General features: G+C 38.9%; 1 protein-coding gene across 7 annotated transcripts in view; it reads left to right on the top strand.

Moving 5' to 3' along the window:
- The window catches only part of GAS2 (growth arrest specific 2), a 155,029-nt gene extending 142,005 nt beyond the window's left edge, over nt 1-13,024 (top strand). For all 7 annotated transcript variants that reach the window (XM_024764575.1, XM_024764582.1, XM_024764581.1 and 4 more), the window contains one exon: nt 11,841-13,024. In XM_024764575.1, the coding sequence (XP_024620343.1) occupies nt 11,841-12,059 (219 nt within the window). In that variant the 3' untranslated portion in view covers nt 12,060-13,024. The remainder of the gene's footprint in view (nt 1-11,840) is intronic.
- Nucleotides 13,025-22,882: the final 9,858 nt, after the last annotated feature.

Here is a 22,882-nt window from a genome sequence, read left to right on the forward strand (position 1 = left end):
GACGACTTTAAAACCTGAGTTTCCTATAGTTTCAAGGCCTGATCTGACTTGCTTCGCTTTGTCAGCTGTCATTTCAAGTTTTTAGTTTCAGCTCTCTCTACCTTCAGTCAGTTATGACTCATTTATCTTTTTTCCATCTTCTAAAACTGTGTTTGACCTTTTTTGTCTACTGTTATATCCTCTTAATTTCTCCTTGCCCTGGTAGCTTTATAACATCTTTATTCCTTGCCTTTCATTTGAATGGGGCTTTGAGAAAAAGGAGACTCAGGTTTTCAAATATTTTGTCAATATAAAAGTTCTGAGTATATTTAGTAATACTTGGTTTTCCACTTTAATGGGTCTACCAATATACTAAAGATACATTAAAAACAGGGGCAAAGCAGTAATTTTTCCAGTGTCTGGATTCCAGACACTGTTGTTACTTTTCAGGACCTGAATTGCCACCTTTGGCAATGTTAACCTTTGGCTCTCCCAGTACTGATTTCAGTCTGTTGGGTTTTGTTATCAGTACGTAGAAGAGAATGGAGTTCAGATTGAGTCAGACAAACATGGCCCTGTTTGATTAGTGGAAGGGTTGGGCTTTCATTGCCTCTTGGAGCTCAGCTCCCCTTCCTGAATAGATGTTGCATCTTTTGGGGTAGATGAATTCTAGCTTCAGTTGGGTATATACCAGCTACAAATCCTTCCTCTAGACAACTGTTCCCTTTCCGGCACCATCATTTTCCAGCTTGTTGCTTTCACTATGCTGAGTATTCTATTAAATATTTATCGTAACTTTGCCTTCCCTGTCTGAAATGGTGCCATGGACTGGTAATTAGATTGCGGCTAAGGCTTCTTAATTTCCTTTGGTGCAGAACTGGGAAAATGGAGACCTTACATAACGAGGAGAAGAGAACTGACAGACAGTTGGCAGTAAGGGCTCCTGCACATATTTCAAGGCAGATGCAAAGGGAACTTTTTACCAGTCAATGGTTACATTCATCTGCTAGCTGCTCGTCTCATGTTTGCTTCCAGAAAGAAGCTACTGAGAGTCATTTGTCTACATTGAGCCTGGGAATTAAATGTTTACCCCTCCAGAGGGAAACAACAAAAGCAGGCCAGGAATATTTTTCTGGCCAGCCTCAGTAGCCAGAAGGTTTCTGATTCAAGGCCCTGCTCATGCTGGAGGATTGGCTCTCATCATTAGGACACTGCAACGGTTCACCCTTCAAATGAGGGTTCGAGGATTACATTCCCCCTGCTGTAATTTATTACTGAAGACAACAAATCACAAAACTGGGAATCAGGAGACTAGGTCTGTGTTCTTGCTGTGTGTCCATGAGCTACCCACCTAACCTCTTTTTCCCCATTTGTGCAATGGGAACAAATATTAACCTGCCAAACCACTGAGCAGGTGTGATAACAAAATGAAATGATTTAAGTGAAAGTATTTTGCAGGCTATCAGATTTCTGCTCTACAGTTTCCTTTCAGAGTATGGGGCCCAGGGCAAAGCACTCTGGGTATACCTAATTTTCAGTATTTTTATATGGGTTAAACAATCAGGTTCAAATTTAAACAAATCCTTCCAAGCATGTATTAAGTTCCTTTATGTTCTGGGTCTGGGTACATTGAGAGCTGGGCGATATGATCATAAATGGAGACATCATAAATTGACAACACCTATTCCTAAAGAAAAGAGGTTTGTCCATGGGAAACGTCTAGGTAAGAACTCAGACAACCATGACTCCTGGTGAAGCCCCTTTAGAATGTATAGGTAAGGAGTACTGAGTATTGCCTTCGAGGTCAGAGAAACTCAAGTTCAAATCTAAACTTTGTCACTTCCTATCTAAGTGACTTTGCACAATTTACTTCACCTTTCTGAGCTATCATTCTGTCATCTGTAAATGTCGATAATAACGCAAGCCACTTAGAGTTGCTACAAGAAGTAACTGAAATAAAATCCATAAGAAGCTTATCATCATTATCACAATAACAGTATTATTCTTTTAATAATAATTATGATGATGGCAGGTTGCTATTGAGTATCATGCCCCAGGCAACGTGGCTAAATGCTTGCACATATTAATATCTTTATCCAAAAAGCTCTATAATCATTTTACTGATGAGAAACTGAAGCACAGAGAGATTCAATAAATGTCTTAGGGTTGTACAGCTAGTTAGTGTTAACCATACCTAGGCAGTCTGGTAAAGGCAAAACAGATGGTAGCTTCTGTTCTGGTGACTGTAGTTCAAATCTCTGAAGCGTTATTTAGGAAAAGGGCGTAATAAACAAAAGGATGGTTAGGTAGATAAAAATGAGACAATAAACATGAAAAATTCTTTGTAAACAATAATTCCAGAAGCTTGTTTATTTGGGTAGTATTTAACCGTTTAAAATTTCAAGTAGCTAGAGATGTTGAGATGAATCCCCAACCTTTGACCAAAAGGAGCCTTCCTATGTCACCTGTGGTTAACAGAGCCTCAGCTGCCCTATTCACAGGCAACCTCATCACGTATCTTGAAAATGCAGGTTTCAGCCTTTCAACTAGGGATTGAACACCTGCCCTCTTACTCCTCCAGGTGTCAGGGTACCTTAGGCAGAGAGCTGAATTCCCAGTTGCCCAATTTTCAGCGTATGCCATTTCAATATAACATTAGATGATGACAGAGTCTGTTGTCCTATAAATAAATTTAACACTCTTTCTCTGGATGACTGCATTCTAAAAACAATATTTTCACTCGAGTTATGAGGGCTTGTAAAAACATACCGAGAGCAGGGTTGGAAACATATGATGTCCCAGGAAGCCAAACTGATCTAAATTTAGGTGGGTTGTCTCCTCTCCTCAGTCCGTGTCAGAGATGGTTGCCTCTTAGAAGGATGGCTCAGGTGGAGAGCAGTTCACAGGTTGGGCAGAAATATGAGCCACTGTGGTCAGTTAAGTGGGGAAGGGCTTAATGAGAGTGGCCCCAAACACTTAAGCATTGAAAGAGAAAGAGGAGGGGGTGAAATTTTTATCAAGTGATTTGTTACTATAGTGAACTATATTTTTTAAAAATATGCATTCCTGGTGTTATGAGAATTTGTGAAGGCAGATAACGAAGAGAATAATATACTTACTTTTGGATTCATTCAGGACGCTTTCTTCTTCTCTCCTTCTTTCCCCTTCTCCTTTCTCTCTCTTCTGTCCATTGCTCTATTGATTCTCAATACAATCTCCCCCTTTTAAATATGATCCCTGTTAAAGCTTCCCAAAATCTGTCTCTCTCAAAGGAATTCTTTAAACAATGTTTGATGTGGATTATCATTCACATCCTGGTTTTTTTTTTTTTTTTAGACTCTTCCTTCTAAAGACAAAGCATTTCATCTTTTCTTTTTTCTTATCTTTCCGTATGTGATGTTTTACATAGCACATATGGTAATAGTTGCCAGGTACCCTTTAGAGAGGTCAGAAAGATGGACAAGAAATAAGGCAACAAAGTATTGTAGGTGCTTTGCTTGAGGTCTGTGCAGGAAAATCTCAAGGTCCAAAGAAGGTAATCTAAATGTCAGAGAGTGCAAAAATATTCCATAAAGGCAGTGATGCCTGGGTGGAGCATTAGTAGGTGTTAACATTGTTCATTCATCCATTTAACGAGCATTTATTGAGTGCCTATTATGTACTTTTCACTGCCCTAGGCCCTCAGGGCATAAAATTTAGCAAGGAATAACCTTGTCTGGCACTCAACAAATATTTGTTGAATGGCCAATGGAAGAGACTCACTTTAATTCACCTGGTGAATGTGGAACAATTCTCTGCATGTAGAAAGAGATGAAACTTTCAGGGGATTCTAAGGAGTTCAGAATATTTGTTGGGTAAATAATTTGGAAGGTGGTCATGGGTACAGAAAGGTAGGGCCACAGTATAGCGCATAGTTGTGCAGTGTGCAACCTGCACAACAGTATGTGATCATTAAGGCATAATGAGAAAGAAGGTGGGAAAGGAACTGGACTGTGAAGTGCTTGGTGTCTCAGGGTGGTTGTTCTCATGGGGGCAGGAGAGGGACAGAGGTAGGGGAAGGGATATCAGAAACACTGGCAAATTGTTTCCTCAAATTATGTGTTCTTCTGCCCATCCTAGAGATGCAGATCCTGCCCCATCCCTACACGCACAAGCACACATACCCATGCATGCTCGCACGCTCACACCCTTGCTTTCCCAGAATCTTTGCCGCGGGCTTTTGTTCTGATGAGAAAGAGTCATATTCCTCAGATGGACTGGAACTAAAAATGGCTGAGGAACACTGCAGACAATGGAGAACCACTCACAGGTCCATTGCAAGGCAGTAGCCTGGTCAGATTTTCCTTGTTCAAAGATCACTCTAGCACTGGAGTGGAGGGTGGATTAGTGAAGTGTGAGAGATGTTGAGGGCATCCTGCTGGAAAGCTTTCACATCCTCTGGGTCTAATGACATTTGTATTCAGAGCACTTGAGTGACACTCCTGCTTCCCTGCATTTTCAAGTTCACGGGCAAAAGACTCAAATCAGAATGAAAGAGATGTGTCAGTGTTTTGCTGAGAAGGTGGCGACACCTGAAGCATTTCATAGGAATTATGATTTAGGACAGATGTGAACATGCAAGCAGATCTATGCTGGGGAATTAATAAAATAAAGCTATCAAATATGGACCTAAAGCATTTAACTTTAAATTCTGCATATCTAAAAGACATTTCCTGTTAGTTAGTTATTTTTGTTGGTGGTATTTTGCTTGTTTTTTGTTTGTATAATATAAATTTATACAACCTGGTCACCTTAAAAACCAAATACATTACCAGTAAATCCATAATATTTCCTGGCTCTCTTATGTGACCATTTTTTTCATTTAGTAAAACATATGATTTTCTGTGATCCATACATAAATATCAGCTCTGCCTTGTCAACAAAAAGTGAGTCGACGTAATTCTGATTAATGTGCCCAAGAAGAAGAAAAATACATACTTTTTCTTGCTTTAAGTTCTTAACAACTGCACATAATGTGGTTGCAGTCTGTCTCTCCAATAATTAGAAAGAAAAAAAAATCTTCTTCCTGAAGTCCTGTTATCACACATCATAAGAGCCAGACCACTAGACCCCCTGACACTGCAGTGATCTCAAAATTTGTAGGAAGCTATTGATTAATCATTTCTACAACTTTTTGGATTTTCCATTATGTTTTAAGTTGATATAAGAGAATTAACTTATTTCCTTTCAACCCATTTTTTTCTTTAAATTAAGTATCTGGGTGAGTTACAGAATTTGTTGTTTATGGGATAGTTTGTTACCTTACTATGTTAGGAAAATAAGATTGAAAGGTGGTACTAGAAAGTGGGCTTTAGGTAAACATAGTGTAGCCTGACAAGATGTGCACTGAATCCAGTAAATCAAAAGACTTATCTGACATGTTATAAACCACTACTGGGTCAATATATTAAGTGATTCATCCACCTTTCAAGATTGGATTCATTTTTAGAATAATAATTTTTGGAAGAGTATAGCTGTTCAATTGTAAGGCCATGTACTAGATTGGGAGTAAAGGAGGTGTGATTTCTAGCCTGGCTCTGGGAACCCCCTTTGTGACCCTGTGTCTGCTAGTTTGTACATCTGTGAAATGACAGCATTGCCAATGACCTCAATTTTTTTATCCTGCTTAATTCAAGAAGGCATATTTGTAGATTATCTGGCACATAGTAGGTGCTCTAATATTATGACTCTGTGTCAACTAAGAAAAAAGTTTCCCTTTTTTGGGAAAAAATCTGGCACATGAGAAGAGACCTACTAAGAAAACAACACGTAGTTAAATATCATAATAGGACAAAGGCAGAAATCAAAATGCCCTTGGTAAGAATGGGAGTTCTTTTTCCCATTATTAGAAGAAATTATTAAAAAACAAAAACATAACTTTGAGACCTACTGATTCTTTTCCCTGGGCAAAGTATGTATGTCACTCATAGACATCAAAAAAAAAAAAGTGTTTACAATAACCCAGATCTGCTTATGAAACTTCATTAAGGCCTTTGGGAGAAATGTTGAGACAAGATTTTTGTTATTTTGTTCTTTTCCCCTTCAGCATTGAGAAATGTTGCTAAATTGGTAAAGAATCTTTTTCCCTTTGTTAGAATCAGGGGCATGGTGAGGAATGAGGTCAACTGTAGAAAATAGCAATGTTAGAATAAGCCTAATATGCAAAAACTACTGCTTTGCAATGTGCAGTGTTGGGGAATATTTGTAGCAACTCTAACTTATTTTTCTTTACTCAAGAGAAGTGCATCTAGCACAAGGAGATCAGCTTGATGCTTTGTGATGACCTAGACAGGTGGGATAGGGAGGGTGGGAGGGAGGCTCAAGACGGAGGGGAGATGGGGATATATGTATACACATAGCTGATTCACTTTGCTGTGCAGCAGAAACTAACACAACATTGTAAAGCAATTATACTCCAATAAAGATATTTAAAAAAGAGAAAAATGCAACAAACAACATAGAAAACTACACTGAATACTCAATTCACATGTATATTAGCCCTATTAGCCAAAACGAGTTATCTTTTGGAATGGAGAACACAAAATTGTTCAACATTGTGAAGCATTAAAAATAAAGGAGCAGGGCTTCCCTGGTGGCGCAGTGACTGAGAGTCCGCCTGCCGACGCAGGGGACACGGGTTCGTGCCCCGGTCCGGGAAGATCCCACATGCCGCGGAGCAGCTGGGCCCGTGAGCCATGGCCGCGGAGCCTGCGTGTCCAGAGCCTGTGCTCCGCAACGGGAGAGGCCACAACAGTGAGAGGCCCGCTTACTGCAAAAAACAAAAAAACAAAAAAAAAATAAAATAAAATAAAGGAGCTGTAAAATGCACACTGAACAGAGAATCAAAGCCCAGCTCTCCTTATGCCAACAGATACCTATAAATATATTTTATTGTGTTACCTGTACTTGACACATATTTATTTCTGAAATAACTAGGGCCACTTAGAGGATAACCTTCTTAAATTAAATGCAATATTTATTTAAAGTTTATTAGGACATAAAACTATAAATCATTTTATGTGAGCATTTAATCTGCTTAAGCAACTTATAACTATTTCTGACATTGATAATTCCTTGCCTGTGCTAAATTATCACTTGTAAGTAACTAAGCAGGTATGAAAATCCAAATCTAGGAGCTTTACAGAATAAGTGGATATGGTATAATAGACAAAAACAAAAGGATTCTTGTCCCAGTTCTGCCACTGATTTGTTGTGTGATCTCGCACAAGTTGTTTAAGAGCATCAGTTCTTCTAAGAGCATCAGTTTTACTATCTATAAAATGGGAGTAATACTGATACTGATATCTTACATTAGGCAAAGTAAGTAGTATGGAAAGATACATGAAAAGGAGTACTATATGGTTACACTTATTGACACTGTTCTGAGATCACATATGTGAGAGTCCAAACATGAGAGGTACATCATCACTCTTTTCAGAGAGCTCCATATTATTAAAAGGGGCATACAGGTAAATTAATAGTTACAATTCGGTAGAATGAGCAAAGTAGTGAAATCATGTGTAAGCTAAACAGCACATGTCGAGGAAGGATTCCCTTATCAATGAGGGGTATGACCCTGGAAGATTTTTTTCAGGTGGAGGTGTTTGAATTGGGGAAATGTTTATGGTCCTGGTGAGCAGGGAGGGAAGAACAGAAAGGACGTTCCACATTTAGGGGCAAATGTGCAAAAAGCATGAAAGAAAGAGTATGTTATCTGGGAATATAGAACTACAAGTATTCATGGGTCCCAGGGCTCAGGGAAGGGATGAGGCTGGCAGGAGTGGTCACGGAGAGTAACATATGCGAATAAAGTGACTCACCCTATAGGAGAGAGGGAGGTAGTGAGAGTATTTACACAGGACAGGATCACACTTGCACTTATGGAATTCCATTTGGTGGCAGTTTACTAAATGGATTGGACACAGCAAGCCTGGAGGCAGTGAGCCCTCTACAATAGACCAGGGAAAGATGAATTCCTGAACTAAGTAGTGGCAATGGTAGCAAAAATCCTGAGAAACATTTAGTGGGAAATGAATGTTTTTGGTATCTGACTAGGTACAGAGGTTGCTCATGTCACCAACCCTATGATGAAAGACCTGTGGGGCCCTAATGGAAGGAAGAGGGCAGGTTGCCTTTGCATTTGGAAGCTCCAGGAAGAAACGAGGGCTAGAGTTATAGTTTGGGGACGCAAAAGTAGATGGCAGTGAAAACCATGACGTTGCAAATAGAGAGTGGTTAGACTGAGAAAAGCAGTAGAGAAAGGACAGATAACTTCAGAATCCTCTGGAAAAGCAAAACTTAAAAATAAGTAGAAGAAATACAACTTGTGAAGGAAGCAGAGAGAGAACCCTCAGGTAGGTATCAGGACATCTAGGAAAGAGAGTCTTGTCATGGAGAGTAAAAGAGTAGGGAGTTTCAAGGAAAGAGAGTCAATACCATCAGATACCTTATTGAATGATCAAAGAACACAAGGATTAGGGACAGTCCACTGGATTTGATAATTCTAGAAGTCATCTGGTTTTCTTTCTCATGCAGTCAGTTAAGCAGAAGCAATGCCTACTGTTGGTTGGACAGTAAACAGGAAATTAGAAGTGAAAACATTGAGTGTAAACTTAACTGTCAGGAAGCTCAGGTGTAAGGAGAAGGTATGAGAGCAAAGTAGACTGGGATGAAAGAAGAGATTTCTTTGCACAAGAGTAGGAGGGGCTTGGATACGTTTATTTCCTAAAGGGTAAGGACCATTATACACTAAATTGGAAAGAGAGAGAAGAGGGATGAGATGTTTGATGTAGCTGGGTTCTTCATGAGCGGAAATGGGGATTAGGACGGGGTGGGGGGGGTGGGCAGGGCAGGACTTGACCTTGAACAGAAGGACTTATTTCTGTGACAAGAAAGGCAGGGTAAAGAATAAATGTAGGTTGGAGTGAATTAGCCAGTGAAGGTACCAAGAGAGAGGAAGCCATGCCTGACAAAGATGAAGTCATGGTAGACTGATGAGGATGAAATGGGTAGTGTACTTGAGAATAATAGAGAGGAATAAGAAATGGGACTGACCAAAACAAAAACTAAAAGGCTCAATTAATTGCACTTGGTCTAATGTCACTAATCTCTGAGGTGGAAGGAGTTCTTCCCGAAGAGCTCAGCAGCTCAGCCCTGATTTAGGAAGAAGATTATACACTTAATCCAAGGTTGGAGTTTGACACAGTAAATGCTGTGAAGGGAAGGAAGGGTTGAGAGCAATTTAGTTTATAGCAGGTTGATTTGCTTTTAGGTTAAACAATAGGGATTTTGTTTATGGACATGAGGTTGGCATTCGTTTCTTCCTTTTATTTTCTTGAGACTGAGCATGTTCTAAGAAAAGGCATGGAATTTAAATCTCTACAATCAGGTTATAGGAATGCCTGTGGCTCTGATATCTTAATCCCGTACTTGAAACTTGTCCAGTTTGACCATTGGCTTTCTTTGGGAAATTATACGTTGCTGATTAGCTATAGGAAGATTCTGGAAGACGAGATGAGCAGAAATTTAATTCCTGTGTTACTCACATTCAGAATGACCCTGTCTCATGTTGAATCCACTTTGCATTGTCCTATGGATTCATTAAAGAATCTGCAAGCAGAGTTTTTACCTTCATGATCATATACTCCAGGCTGAAAAGCATTTCTGTCACCGTTTCCCAGAGTTCACTAACTGTTTAAAGACTCTTCTGGTTGGTGGTTCTTTCTGGTTGAAACAGCCTGCTTACAGTCAAGTGAACTTGGGCATTCTGCCAGGGACATTCATACCAAGGACGTTTAGAGGCAATTCTTAAATGTAATTTACAGGGCGAGGAGGTACCAGAACTTCAACAATAGGCAAAAGCAGTGCTCTTGGAACAATGGGAGAAAGGGTCAAAGTGCTATTTTGACCCTGGCCTTTGCAGTTTTTGTCCCAGTAACTCCCAAGTTTTGAAAACAGGAAGTAGAGGCACACTCAGGAACTTGTGGCAATGAAAATAGCCCCGTAAAATTATAAAAGCCTTGATGGATTTTATAAGGAGGAACCGTTGTGGGAAGAGTACTAGACTGGGAGTCAGGAAATCACATTAAAGATCTGGGCCTCGGTATCTCCATCCTAAACAACAGGAACATGGGACCACTGGCGGACCTGGGGAGGCAGAATGGTTATAAGCTAAATCCTGACTCCTCTTATATGCTTTATATTTCATGGGTTCTCACTGAGATTTTATTTAATGAGTAGATGCTGGTGCTAAAATAAGTTTGAAGCCTTCTTGTTAGAAAATGTTTCCCCAGATCCCCTCTATTCTAAAATTCTAATATTCTAAGTGAGAATAACCAGTATAGTTAATTAATTCTCATGAGTCTAATAGTTTTAATTATTGTTATTCAGCACATTTTTATTACTTTCCACGATATCTGATTTTGAAAACTGCCTTATGTCAACCCCATGTTTCAGGATTTCTTACCTTGAGCCAATGGATGGATTTTGGGGAGTCTGTGAAAGCCCTAAATATATGTGCAATATTTTGTGGGTACGGGCATACAGAAAGAGAATCCAAAACTTTCATCAGAATCTCAACAGCTAAGGGCAAAGTCTTCCCCCACTGGATAGGAGTCAAAAAAAACCCAGATCTGAAGGTGACACAGAGTGAGAGAAATTCAGAGAGATTTCATAGGCTCTACCATGAAAAGTACTTACCAAACCCCTCCCAAACCTATATTCCCTTCCCAAGATTACATTGCCACTCTGTGTTCATCATATTTCGGGCAGGGGAGAGGTCTTTGGTGAAGGTGCGACATTCCCCCTTATTCTTGCAGTTTGTGATATTTGAAAGAAGCCAAGATCAAATCTTTGGCTCCCTGTGCCAATCCTCCACAACTTGGACATGTTTTTACTAGGTAGAAAGAACCACATATTCTTCACCTTTTCAATCTGTAGCCTTGTTAGCCCTGGAGCTCTAGATGGTTCATGGCCCTGAAGGTAAGGGTTTTGTTTTTTTTGTTTTTGTTTTGTTTCTAAAGAAGTATTCTATCGTAATTAAGAAGAATGAGAGTAAAGACAACATAAATGTTTGGCCATTCCATAATATCTTTCCTTGAAAGCCTCAGACAGTGACTAGGGAAGATTTCAATTTTTCTGAGTGCATTTTCAGTTCTATTTTGCATTATTTGTGTGATTATTAACTTTATATTCCAAAAATAGATAAACAACAAGGATTTACTGTATAGCACAGGGACTACACTCAGTATCTTGTAATAAACTATAATGGGATAGAATTGAAAAGAAAAGAATATATATACATATATATGTATAAACGAATCACTTTGCTGTACACCTGAAACTAACAATATTGTAAATCAACTATACTTCAATTAAAAAAAGCTATATTCCATAGCAGGCATTTCCATGGTCTTTTAAGTCCTGGTTCAGAGGGGAATAACCCAGTGGGGAGAACAGAGCTCTGATCTGAGGCAGCAAGCCGGAAATTGGGCAATGATGAGGCTGTGATGCAACATCAGGTGTCAGTGTCAGCAAGGAGCCTCTAGACTCGCTGAACCAAGCAAGGGATTGTACCTACACCCTGATTCCCACAGCAGGGCAAAGCAGGATCCTGGGGACATGTACCATGCATGATCCACTTGCATGGGAAAAACAAAGCTTCTCTCATAAACTGTATGCTAACTCAGACACTGTGCAAGAAGTGGAAGGACAATAGGGGCTTGAAAAACAAAACAGAAAACAATAACGCTAGAGCTGGAAGCTGATTTGAGATACTGCGAGAATTCTCAGAATTTAACTCTTTTGCTCTCTTTTCATTCCAGATGCTGCACAACAAGCATGTCATGGTCCGTGTGGGAGGAGGTTGGGAAACTTTTGCAGGGTATTTGTTGAAACACGACCCCTGCCGGATGCTGCAGATCTCCCGTGTGGATGGCAAGACATCCCCCATCCAGAGCAAATCTCCAACCCTCAAGGACATGAATCCAGATAATTACCTGGTGGTCTCTGCCAATTATAAGGGAAAGAAGGAAATTAAATGAAACTAGTTGGTCACTACAAGGGGACTCTCATAATGGCCTGTATCCACATCTCCAGTAGTCAGTTTAGTTCACATGCTCTGAAAATTACTTTGGAAAAAGACATAACAGATAGAAAGACGTCACCATGTTGAAACATGCTCAAAGAGTAGCACTATTTATTTTGAATGCTTCTGTAGAAAATGACCTATTAAAAGAAATTATCAACTCAGATTTAAATTAGACAAATTGTAGGCAAATCATTGTTTCTCAATATGTGAACATGGTATTTAGAACACAATACTAGCAATACAATTCTAGCTAAAGATAAAAATTATTAGAAGAAAATAGGATTTACAGTTAAGTCAACAGAAAGTGCCTGCCTAATGTGTACAGAATAACAACACCCCAGACATTTTTTATAATTGCAGGGTTTTTAAGCTGATTTTTTAAAAATGACAATTAGTGTGATGATGTGCTACTAAAAATGTCCAACAGCACTATAAATTAAAGTACAGTGTGTCTACAACAGTAATACGTTACTGGAAAGGCCACTTCAGAAAAGTTTACATTCACTTGGAAGAACGCCTTAAAGTTTATCCCTTATCTCTGAACAAACACCTGGGGCACTTTTGGAAGTTTTCACTGCACCCCTTAGAGAAGGGCTTATGAGTTGTTTACACATTCCTAGACACGTGGCTGTGTAGAGACTGAGTGTAATTCACACACATAAGCTGACATACGTTTATATTTTGAAAGAGTAAATTGTACAAATGTCCATTGACTTCATGTTATTTCAAAGCATTTTCTTATTATATCTTTAGTTAATCCAACTTTGCTGTGCTGTCTAGTAAAGTAATTTCACTGTAGCTAATAATGTTACAGACTTATGTATACCCTTGTATACCTAGGACAGGGCTGTTTTGTACCCATAAACAGCAAAATATTGTCCTCACTGATTGAAGAATTAAAAAGATGTTAAAAAATTTTATCTGTCTCTATATCAATGCTTCATTCTGAAATAAAGATCATATTCAAGTGGAAACGTCCCCTGGGAGTTAAAGGAAGAGTCAAATTATGGTTACCTAGCACTTCTTCACTTTGGATAGCTGAGGGGTGCTGGTGCTTGGTGCTAGGGGTGCTGGTGCTAGGCTGCCTTGAAATAAAAAGTATAGGCGAAATTAATTTGTCATTTCCTCATTTTTCAACAAAGACAAAATCCACCTTTCTTGCTCCAGAAAGTCAGGGAGAAAGTATTTCAGTTTGTCACATGAATGATTTAATCAAAGCAGACACAACCTTTTTTTTTGCTTTTGGTATTTATTGAATTTTATTTATTTTTTTTATATAGCAGGTTCTTATTAGTCATCAATTTTATACACCTCAGTGTATACATGTCAATCCCAACCTCCCAATTCATCACACCCCACCACCACCACCATCCCCCGCCGCCTTCCCCCCTTGGTGTCCATACGTTTGTTTTCTACATCTGTGTCTCAGTTTCTGCCCTGCAAACCGGTTCATCTGTACCATTTTTCTAGGTTCCACATATATGCGTTAATATACGATATTTGTTTTTATGACTTCCTGCACTCTGTATGACAGTCTCTAGGTCCATCCACGTCTCTACAAATGACCCAATATCTTTCCTTTTTATGGCTGAGTAATATTCCATTGTATATATGCACCACATCTTCTTTATCCATTCGTCTGTCGATGGGCACTTAGGTTGCTTCCATGGCCTAGCTATTGTAAACAGCCCTGCAATGAACATTGGAGTGCATGTGTCTTTCTGAATTATGGTTTTCTCAGGGTATATGCCCAGTAGTGGGATTGCTGGATCATATGGTAATTCTATTTTTAGTTTTTTAAGGAACCTCCATACTGTTCTCCATACTGGCTGTATCAATTTACATTCCCACCAACAGCGCAAGAGGGTTCCCTTTTCTCCACACCCTCTCCAGCATTTGTTGTTTGTAGATTTTCTGATGATGCCCATTCTAACTGGTGTCAGGTGATACCTCATTGTAGTTTTGATTTGCATTTCTCTAATAATTAGTGATGTTGAGCTGATTTTCATGTGTCTCTTGGTCATCTGTATGTCTTCTTTGGAGAAATGTCTGTTCAGGTCTTCTGCCCATTTTTTGATTAGGTTGTTTGTTTTTTTAATATTGAGCTGCATCAGCTGTTTATACATTTAGGAGATTAATCCTTTGTCCGTTGATTCGTTTGCAAATAATTTCTCCCATTCTGTTGGTTGTCTTTTCGTCTTGTTTATAGTTTCCTTTGCTGTGCAAAAGCTTTTAAGTTTCATTAGGTCCCATTTGTTTATTTTTGTTTTTATTTCCATTACCTTAGGAGGTGGGTCAAAAAAGATCTTGCTGTGATTTATGTCAAGGACTGTTCTTCCTATGTTTTCCTCTAAGAGTTTAATAGTATCCAGTCTTACATTTAGGTGTTTAATCCATTTTGAGTTTATTTTTGTGTATGGTGTTAAGGAGTGTTCAAATTTCATTCTTTTACATGTAGCTGTCCAGTTTTCCATCACCACTTATTGAAGAGACTGTCTTTTCTCCATTGTATGTCCTTGCCTCCTTTGTCATAGATTAGTTGACCAAAGGTGCATAGGTTTATCTCTGGGCTTTCTATCCTGTTCCATTGATCTATATTTCTGTTTTTATGCTGGTACCATATTGTCATGATGACTTATCTTTGTAGTATAGTCTAAAGTCAGGGAGTCTGATTCTTCCAGCTCTGTTTTTTACCCTCAAGGTTGCTTTGGCTATTCAGAGTCTTTTATGTCTCCACAGAAATTTTAAGATTCTTTGTTCTAGTTCTGTGAAAAATACTATTGGTAGTTTGATAGGGATTACATTGAATCTGTAGATTGCTTTGGGTAGTATAGTCATTTTCACAATATTGATTCTTCCAATCCAAGAACATGGTATATCTCTCCATCTGTTTGTATCATCTTTGATTTCTTTCATCAATATCTTATAGTTTTCTGAGTACAGGTCTTTTACCTCCTTAGGTAGGTTTATTCCTAGGTATTTTATTCTTTTTGTTGCAATGGTGAATGGGATTGTTTCCTTAATTTCTCTTTCTGATTGTTTGATGTTAGTGTATAGGAATGCAAGAAATTTCTGTGCATTAATTTTGTATCCTGCTACTTTACCAAATTCATTGATTAGCTCTAGTAGTTTCCTGGTGTCATCTTTAGGATTCTCCTTGTATAGTATCATGTCACCTGCAAACAGTGACAGTTTTACTTCTTCTTTTCCAATTTGTATTCCTTTTATTTTTTTTTCTTCTTTGATTGCCATGACTAGGACTTCCAAAACTATGTTGAAAAACAGTGGCGAGAGTGGACATCCTGTGTTGTTCCTTATCTTAAAGGAAATGCTTTCATTTTTTCACCATTGAGAATGATGTTTGCTGTGGGTTTGTCATATATGGCTTTTAGTATGTTGAGGTAGGTTCTCTCTATGCCCACTTTCTGGAGAGTTTTTATCATAAGTGGGTGTTGAATTTTGTCAAAAGCATTTTCTGCATCTATCGAGATGATCATATGGTTTTTATTCTTCAATTTGTTAATATGGTGTATCACATTGATTGATTTGCATATATTGAAGAATCCTTGCATCCCTGGAATAAATCCCACTTGATCATGGTGTATGATCCTTTTAATGTGTTGTTAGATTCTGTTTGCTAGTATTTTGTTGAGGATTTTTGCATCTTTGTTCATCAGTGATATTGGTCTGTAATTTTCTTTCTTTTTTGTAGTATCTTTGTCTGGTTTTGGTGTCAGGGTGATGGTGGCCTCATAGAATGGTATGGGAGTGTTCTTTCCTCTGCAATTTTTTAGAAGCATTTGAGAAGGATGTGTGTTAGCTCTTTTCTAAATGTTTGATAGAATTCACCTGTGAAGACATCTGGTCCTGGACTTTGTTGGAAGATTTTTAGGTCACAGTTTCAGTTTCATTACTTGTAATTGGTCAGTTCATATTTTTTATTTCTTCCTGGTTCAGTGTTGGAAGGTTATACCTTTCTAAAAATGTGTCCATTTCTTCCAGGTTGTGCATTTTATTGGCATAGAGTTGCTTGTAGTGGTCTCTTAGGATGCTTTGTATTTCTGCGGAGTCTGTTGTAACTTCTTTTTCGTTTCTAATTTTATTGATTTGAATCCTCTCCCTATTTTTCTTGATGAGTCTGGCTAAAGGTTTATCAATTTTGTATATCTTCCCAAAGAACCAGCTTTTAGTTTTATTGACCTTTGCTATTGTTTTCTTTGTTTCTATTTCATTTATTTCTGATCTGATCTTTATGATTTCTTTCCTTCTACTAACTTTGGGTTTTGTTTGTTCTTCTTTCTCTCGTTCCTTTAGGTGTGAGGTTAGATTATTTATTTGTGATTTTTCTTGTTTCTTGAGGTAGGGTTGTATTGCTATAAACTTCCCTCTTAGAACTGCTTTTGCTGCATCCCATAGGTTTTGGATCATTGTGTTTTTGTTGTCATTTGTCTCTAGGTATTTTTTGATTTCCTCTTTGATTTCTTTGGTGATATCTTGGTTATTTACTAATATATTGTTTAGCCTCCATGTGTCTGTTTTTCATGTTTTTTTTCCCCTGTAGTTTATTTCTAATCTCATAGTGTTCTCGTCAGAAAAGATGCTTGATATGATTTCAATTTTCTTAAATTTACCAAGGCTTGATTTGTGACCCAAGATGTGATCTATCCTGGAGAACGTTCCATGTCCACTTGAGAAAATAGTGTAATCTGCTGTTTTCAGTTGGAATGTCCTGTAAATATCAATTAAATCTATCTGGTCTATTGTGTCATTTAAACCTTGTGTTTCCTTATTAATTTTCTGTTTGGATGATGTGTCGTTTGGTGTAAGTGACATGTTAATGTCCCCCACTATTATTGAGTTATTGTCAATTTCCTATTTTATAGCTGTTAGCCTTTGCCTTATGTGTTGTGGTGCTCGTATGTTGGGTGCATATATATTTAGAATTGTTATATCTTCTTCTTGGATTGATCCCTTGATCATTATGTAGTGTCCTTCCTTGTCTCTTGTAACATTCTTTTTTTTTTTTGCCTTACACGGGCCTCTCACTGTCGTGGCCTCTCCTGTTGTGGTGCACAGGCTCTGGATGTGCAGACTCAGTGGCCATGGCTCACGGGCCCAGCCGCTCTGCAGCATGTGGGATCACCCCATTCTTTTATTTTAAAGTCTATTTTATCTGATATGAGTATTGCTACTCCAGCTTTCTTTTGATTTCCATTTGCATGGAATATCTTTTTCCATCTCCTCACTTTCAGTCTGTATGTGTCCCTAGGTCTGAAGTGGGTCTGTTGTAGACAGCATATATATGGGTCTTGTTTTTGTATCCATTCAGCAAGCCTGTGTCTTTTGGTTGGAGCATTTAATCCATTCATATTTAAGGTAATTATTGATATGTATGTTCCTATGACCATTTTCTTAATTGTTTTGGGTTTGTTTTTGTAGGTCCTTTTCTTCTCTTGTGTTTCCCACTTATAGAAGTTCCTTTAGCATTTGTCGTAGAGCTGGTTTTGTGGTGCTGAATTCTCTTAGCTTTTGTTTGTCTGTAAAGCTTTTGATTTCTCTGTCAAATTTGAATGAGATCCTTGCCTGTAGAGCAATCTTTGTTGTAGGTTCTGCCCTTTCATCACTTTAAATATACTGTGCCACTCCCTTCTGGCTTGTAGAGTTTCTGCTGAGAAATCAGTTGTTAACCTTATGGGAGTTCCCTTGTATGTTATTTGTCATTTATCCCTGTTGCTTTTGATAATTTTTCTTTGTCTTTAATTTTTGTCAACTTGATTACTATGTGTCTTGGCATATTTCTCCTTGGGTTTATCCTGTATGGGACTCTCTGTGCTTCCTGCATTTGGGTGGCTATTTCCTTTCCCATGTTAGGGAACTTTTTGACTATTATCCCTTCAAATATTTTCTCATGTCCTCTCTCCCTCTCTTCTCCTTCTGGGACCCCTATAATGCGAATGTTAGTGCTTTTAACATTGTCCCAGAGGTCTCTTGGGGTGTCTTCATTTATTTTCATTCTTTTTTCTTTATTCTGTTCTGTGGCAGTGAATTCCACTCTTCTCTCTTCCTGGTCACTTATCCGTTCTTCTGCCTCAGTTATTCTGCTATTGATTCCTTCTTGTGTATTTTTCATTTCAGTTATTGTATTGTTTATCTCTGTTTATTTGTTCTTTAATTCTTCTAGGTGTTTATTCTTTAATTCTTCTAGGTCTTTGTTAAACATTTCTTGCATCTTCTCCATCTTTGCCTCCATTCATTTTCCGAGGTCTTGGATCATATTCACTATCATTATTCTGAATTCTTTCCCTGGAAGGTTTCCTATCTCCACTTCATGGAGTTGTTTTTCTGGGGTTTTATTTTGTTCCTTCATCTGATACATAGTCCTCTGACTTTTCATTTTATCTATCTTTCTGTGAATGTGTTTTTTGTTCCACAGGCTGCAGGATTGTAATTCTTCTTGCTTCTGCTGTCTGCCCTCTGGTGGATAAGGCTATCTAAGAGGCTTGTGAAAGTTTCCTGATGGGAGGGACTGGTGGTGGGTAGAGCTGGGTATTGCTCTGGTGGGCAGAGCTCAGTAAAACTTTAATCTTTTTGTCTCCTGATGGGTGGGACTGAGTTCCCTCCCTGTTTGGTGTTTGGCCTGAGGCAACCCAGCACTGAAGGCTACGGGCTCTTTGGTGGGGTTAATGTTGGACTCTGGGAGGGTTCATGCCAAGGAGTACTTCCCAGAACTTCTGCTGCCAGTGTCCTTGTCCCCACAGTGAGCCACAACTGCCCCCACCTCTGCAGGAGACCCTCCAACACTAGCAGGTAGGTCTGGTTCAGTCTCCTATGGGGTCACTATTCCTTTCCCCGGCTGCTGATATGCACACTACTTTGTGTGCCCTGCAAGAGTGGAGTCTCTGTTTCCCCCAGTCCTGCCAAAATCCTGCAATCAAATCCTGCTAGCCTTCAAAGTCTGATTCTATGGGAATTCCTCCTACCATTGCCAGACCCCCAGGTTGGGAAGCCTGACGTGGGGCTCAGGACCTTCACTCCAGTGGGTGGGCTTCTGTGGTGTAATTGTTCTCCAGTCTGTGAGTCACCCACCCAGTGGTTATGGGATTTGATTTTATTATGATTGCGCCCCTCCTACCATCTCATTGCGGCTTCTCCTTTGTCTTTGGATGTGGGATATCTTTTTTGGTGAGTTCCAGTGTCTTCCTGTCAATGATTGTTCAGCAGTTAGTTGTGATTCCGGTGCTCTCACAAGGGAGTGAGTGCATGTCCTTCTACTCCATAATCTTGAACCAATCTCAGACATAACCTTTTAAAAACAACAGGCCTGGTATAATTTGGTGGTGCTGGAAGTCATGATAATCATTATGGAAAAAAACTAAAGTTTTGTAGAAAATAAAATCATCTTGGAATAGTGATTATTGTTATATCTTTTTATTTATTAATTAATTTTATTTTGACCTGCATTGGCAGGCGGATTCTTAACCACTGTGCCACCAGGGAAGCCCTATTGTTATATCTTTTAAAATACAAGTGATTTGATTTTTTAAAAAGATTTATTTATTTATTTAATTTGTTTTTGGCTGCTTTGGGTCTTAGTTGCAGCTCATGGGATCTTTGTTGAGGCACGTGGGATCTTCACTGTGGTGTGTGGGCTTGTCTCTAGTGGTGGCCTGTGGATTTCCTCTAGTTGTGGTGCACAGGCTCCAGGGTGCGTGGGCTCTGTAGTTGAGGCACATGAGCTTAGTAGTTGTGGCACGCAGTTGCCATGTGGGATCTCAGTTCCCTGACCAGGGATCGAACCCCATCCCGCATTGCAGTGTGGATTCTTTACCACTGTACCCCCAGGAAAGTCCCGAGTGACTTGACTTTTATGTTCCTCAACTAATATTAACACTGAATTTCTCTGTATAGTAATCAGCAGTATTTCCTTCAAAACTTTTACTGTGCTTAAATTTTTCTCCTAAACATTTATGTCTTTAATAATTAAAGTTAACTTAATTAATTTAGTTACTATTTTAGTTTTCTATTCCTGATGTAACAATTTACCAGAAACTTAGTAGCTTAAACAACACAAATTTATTATGTTATAGTTTTGTAGGTCAGAAGTTTGAGATGATCTCAATGGGGTAAAATCAATATATCAGCAGGGCTATGTTCCCTTCTGAGGAGTCTAGGAGAGAATCCGTTCCTTTGCCTTTTCCACCTTCTAGAGGCTGTCTGATCTCCTTGGTACATGTCCTCCCTTCCTCTATCTTCAAAGCCAGCAATAGAGTACTGCAGTGATGCTGCTTCTTTGTTTACATTTCTTTGACCACAGGTTGGAAAGGTTCTTTGCTTTTAAAGATCCATATGGTTAGATTGGGTCCACCTGGATAATCCAGTATAATCTCCCCATTTTAATGTCATTAACTGAATCACATTTGCAAAATACCTTTTGCTGTGTTATATAACATATTCCCAGATTCCAGGGATTAGGATGGGACCACCTTTTGGGGAGGGTGGCGTTATTCTTTCTGCCTACACATCTTATGATGGTCTTTTTAAAATTTATTTATTTATTACCTTTGGCTGTGTTGGGTCTTAGTTGCTGCGCATGGGCTTTCTCCAGTTGCAGCGAGCGGGGGCCACTCCCCGTTGCGGTGCACGGGCTTCTCACTGTGGTGGCCTCTCCCGTTGTGGTGCATGGGCCTACTTGCTCCACGTCATGTCATGTGGGATCTTCCTGGACCAGGGCTCAAACCCATGTCCCCTGCATTGGCAGGTGGATTCTTAACCACTGCACCACCAGGGAAGCCCTATGATGGCCTTTTTAAATGGTGCTAAGAACATGGTCACAATTGACATTGGGGTCTAGCTGCTAGCTGAATGGCACTGAAAAAGAATATGGAAAAGTGAGACTATATTCAGAAGGAAAGGACTAAGTGTAGATGGCTCTTACTCATTGACTTAGTGAAAATCACTAGGTTCTTTTTTCAAACTTGTTTTGGCTATCATAGATCTTGCATTTCCCATATAAATTTTAGATTGTTTTGTCAATTTCTCTGCAAGAGTTTGCTAGGATGTTTAATTTAATTTATTGATCAATTTGAGAATGCCATCTTGACAACACTGTGTCCACCAATCCATGAACATGAATGTCTCACCATTCATATATTTAAAAAAAAATTTTTCTCAGCAGTTTTGTGTTTTTTACTGCAGATCTTTTACCTTTTTCTTTTTTCCTAAGTATTTTATCCTATGTGATGATACTGTATGATTGATAGTTTTAATTTTCAGATTGTTCATTACTTGCATATAAAGACAGAAATGATTTTTCCCATATAATGATTTGGTATTCTGCAACCTTGCTAATCACCTTAGTTTCAAAGTCTGCTATATATGCAGATGGATGGTTTCAGTGGCTTTTGAGAAAGAGAAAACTACCACATCTCAATCAACTTAAAGTACATACAGTAATCATGGGCATTTGACATGCTTGCTTGGAGATGTTAAAGGAATACCTTAAATACCTTAAATATCAACCCAGATAGGTATACATATCTACCTACCTCTTACTGATCTGTTTATGCAGATATTATTCAAATCTAAAACTGACAAGGGTTACCTTTTCTTCTAAGGGCAGAGCATAATTCTATCAGTGAAAATAAACAAGTTGAAATGTTGGAGCAGAAAAAGAAAATTCATAGCTTATGCCAATTCTTCTGAGGTACCAAGGATGATAGTTAGAACCTTTACTATAGTATTTCTCTAAGAAAAATCCAGACTAATAATAGCATTTCTTTTTTTTTTTTTTTTTTTGCGGTACGCGGGCCTGTCACCACTGTGGCCTCTCCCGCTGCGGAGCACAGGCGCCGGACGTGCAGGCTCAGCGGCCATGGCTCACGGGCCCAGCTGCTCTGCGGCACGTGGGATCTTCCCCGGCCGGGGCACGAACCCGTGTCCCCTGCATTGGCAGGCGGACTCTCAACCACTGCGCCACCAAGGAAGCCCAATAGCATTTCTTTTTGGAAAAGAAACATGCTTACCTATAAATTATTTAAGATGTAGTAAAGATAAATTTTTGTTAAACAGATGGCCAAAGCCAATTTCTTATATAGGAAAATGTATATTTGTACCCTGTAAGGCAGTACAGCATTTATAACAAAACTATTAATTACATTCCAATCAGTGGAACAAAAGTATCACATACAGATGTTTTAAAAAACATGCAGCACGTTAGCAAAGGGGCTGTGTGGTAATATACAACTCTTTGTTACCATAGTAATAGTTTAATGATTAGAATGAAGACGTAGTGATTTAAGCATTTTATATCTCAACATGATAGTTACATATAAGCATTTTACTGTTTGGTTTTACTTTAGTAATTTGGTTGGGGAGTTTGGGTGACATATCAATCATTATAATGCTTTCCTATTTAAATTATGAATTATGGGAAACTGGCTCTAGGCTAAGTTTTCATCAGGAACTGATTCATAACTTTGAGGAAGATTCCTGGAATATGTGTATGTGTGTATACATTTTTTTTTTAAGTAGTCACTTATTGGTTTCCTATTATGCATCCAGTCTCCCCTTTTTCCTTCCCCTTCCTAACACTATTCCTAACATTGAGTATCACCCCTTAGCCCATGCAACCCATGTGGTTTTGAGGAAACACGATCACACCCATGGAGGCAGGCCATGATTGGCGGGAATGGCATATCCCACTGTTCCTAGAAAGCAATTCATCAGCACAGCATTCTTGGTTCAACAGTAAATAAGCATGGTATTTGGATATAAACT

This window comes from Neophocaena asiaeorientalis, unplaced genomic scaffold (genome assembly GCF_003031525.2).
Source record: "Neophocaena asiaeorientalis asiaeorientalis breed wild unplaced genomic scaffold, Neophocaena_asiaeorientalis_V1.1 scaffold230, whole genome shotgun sequence".
In the NCBI taxonomy this organism is placed as follows: domain Eukaryota; kingdom Metazoa; phylum Chordata; class Mammalia; order Artiodactyla; family Phocoenidae; genus Neophocaena; species Neophocaena asiaeorientalis.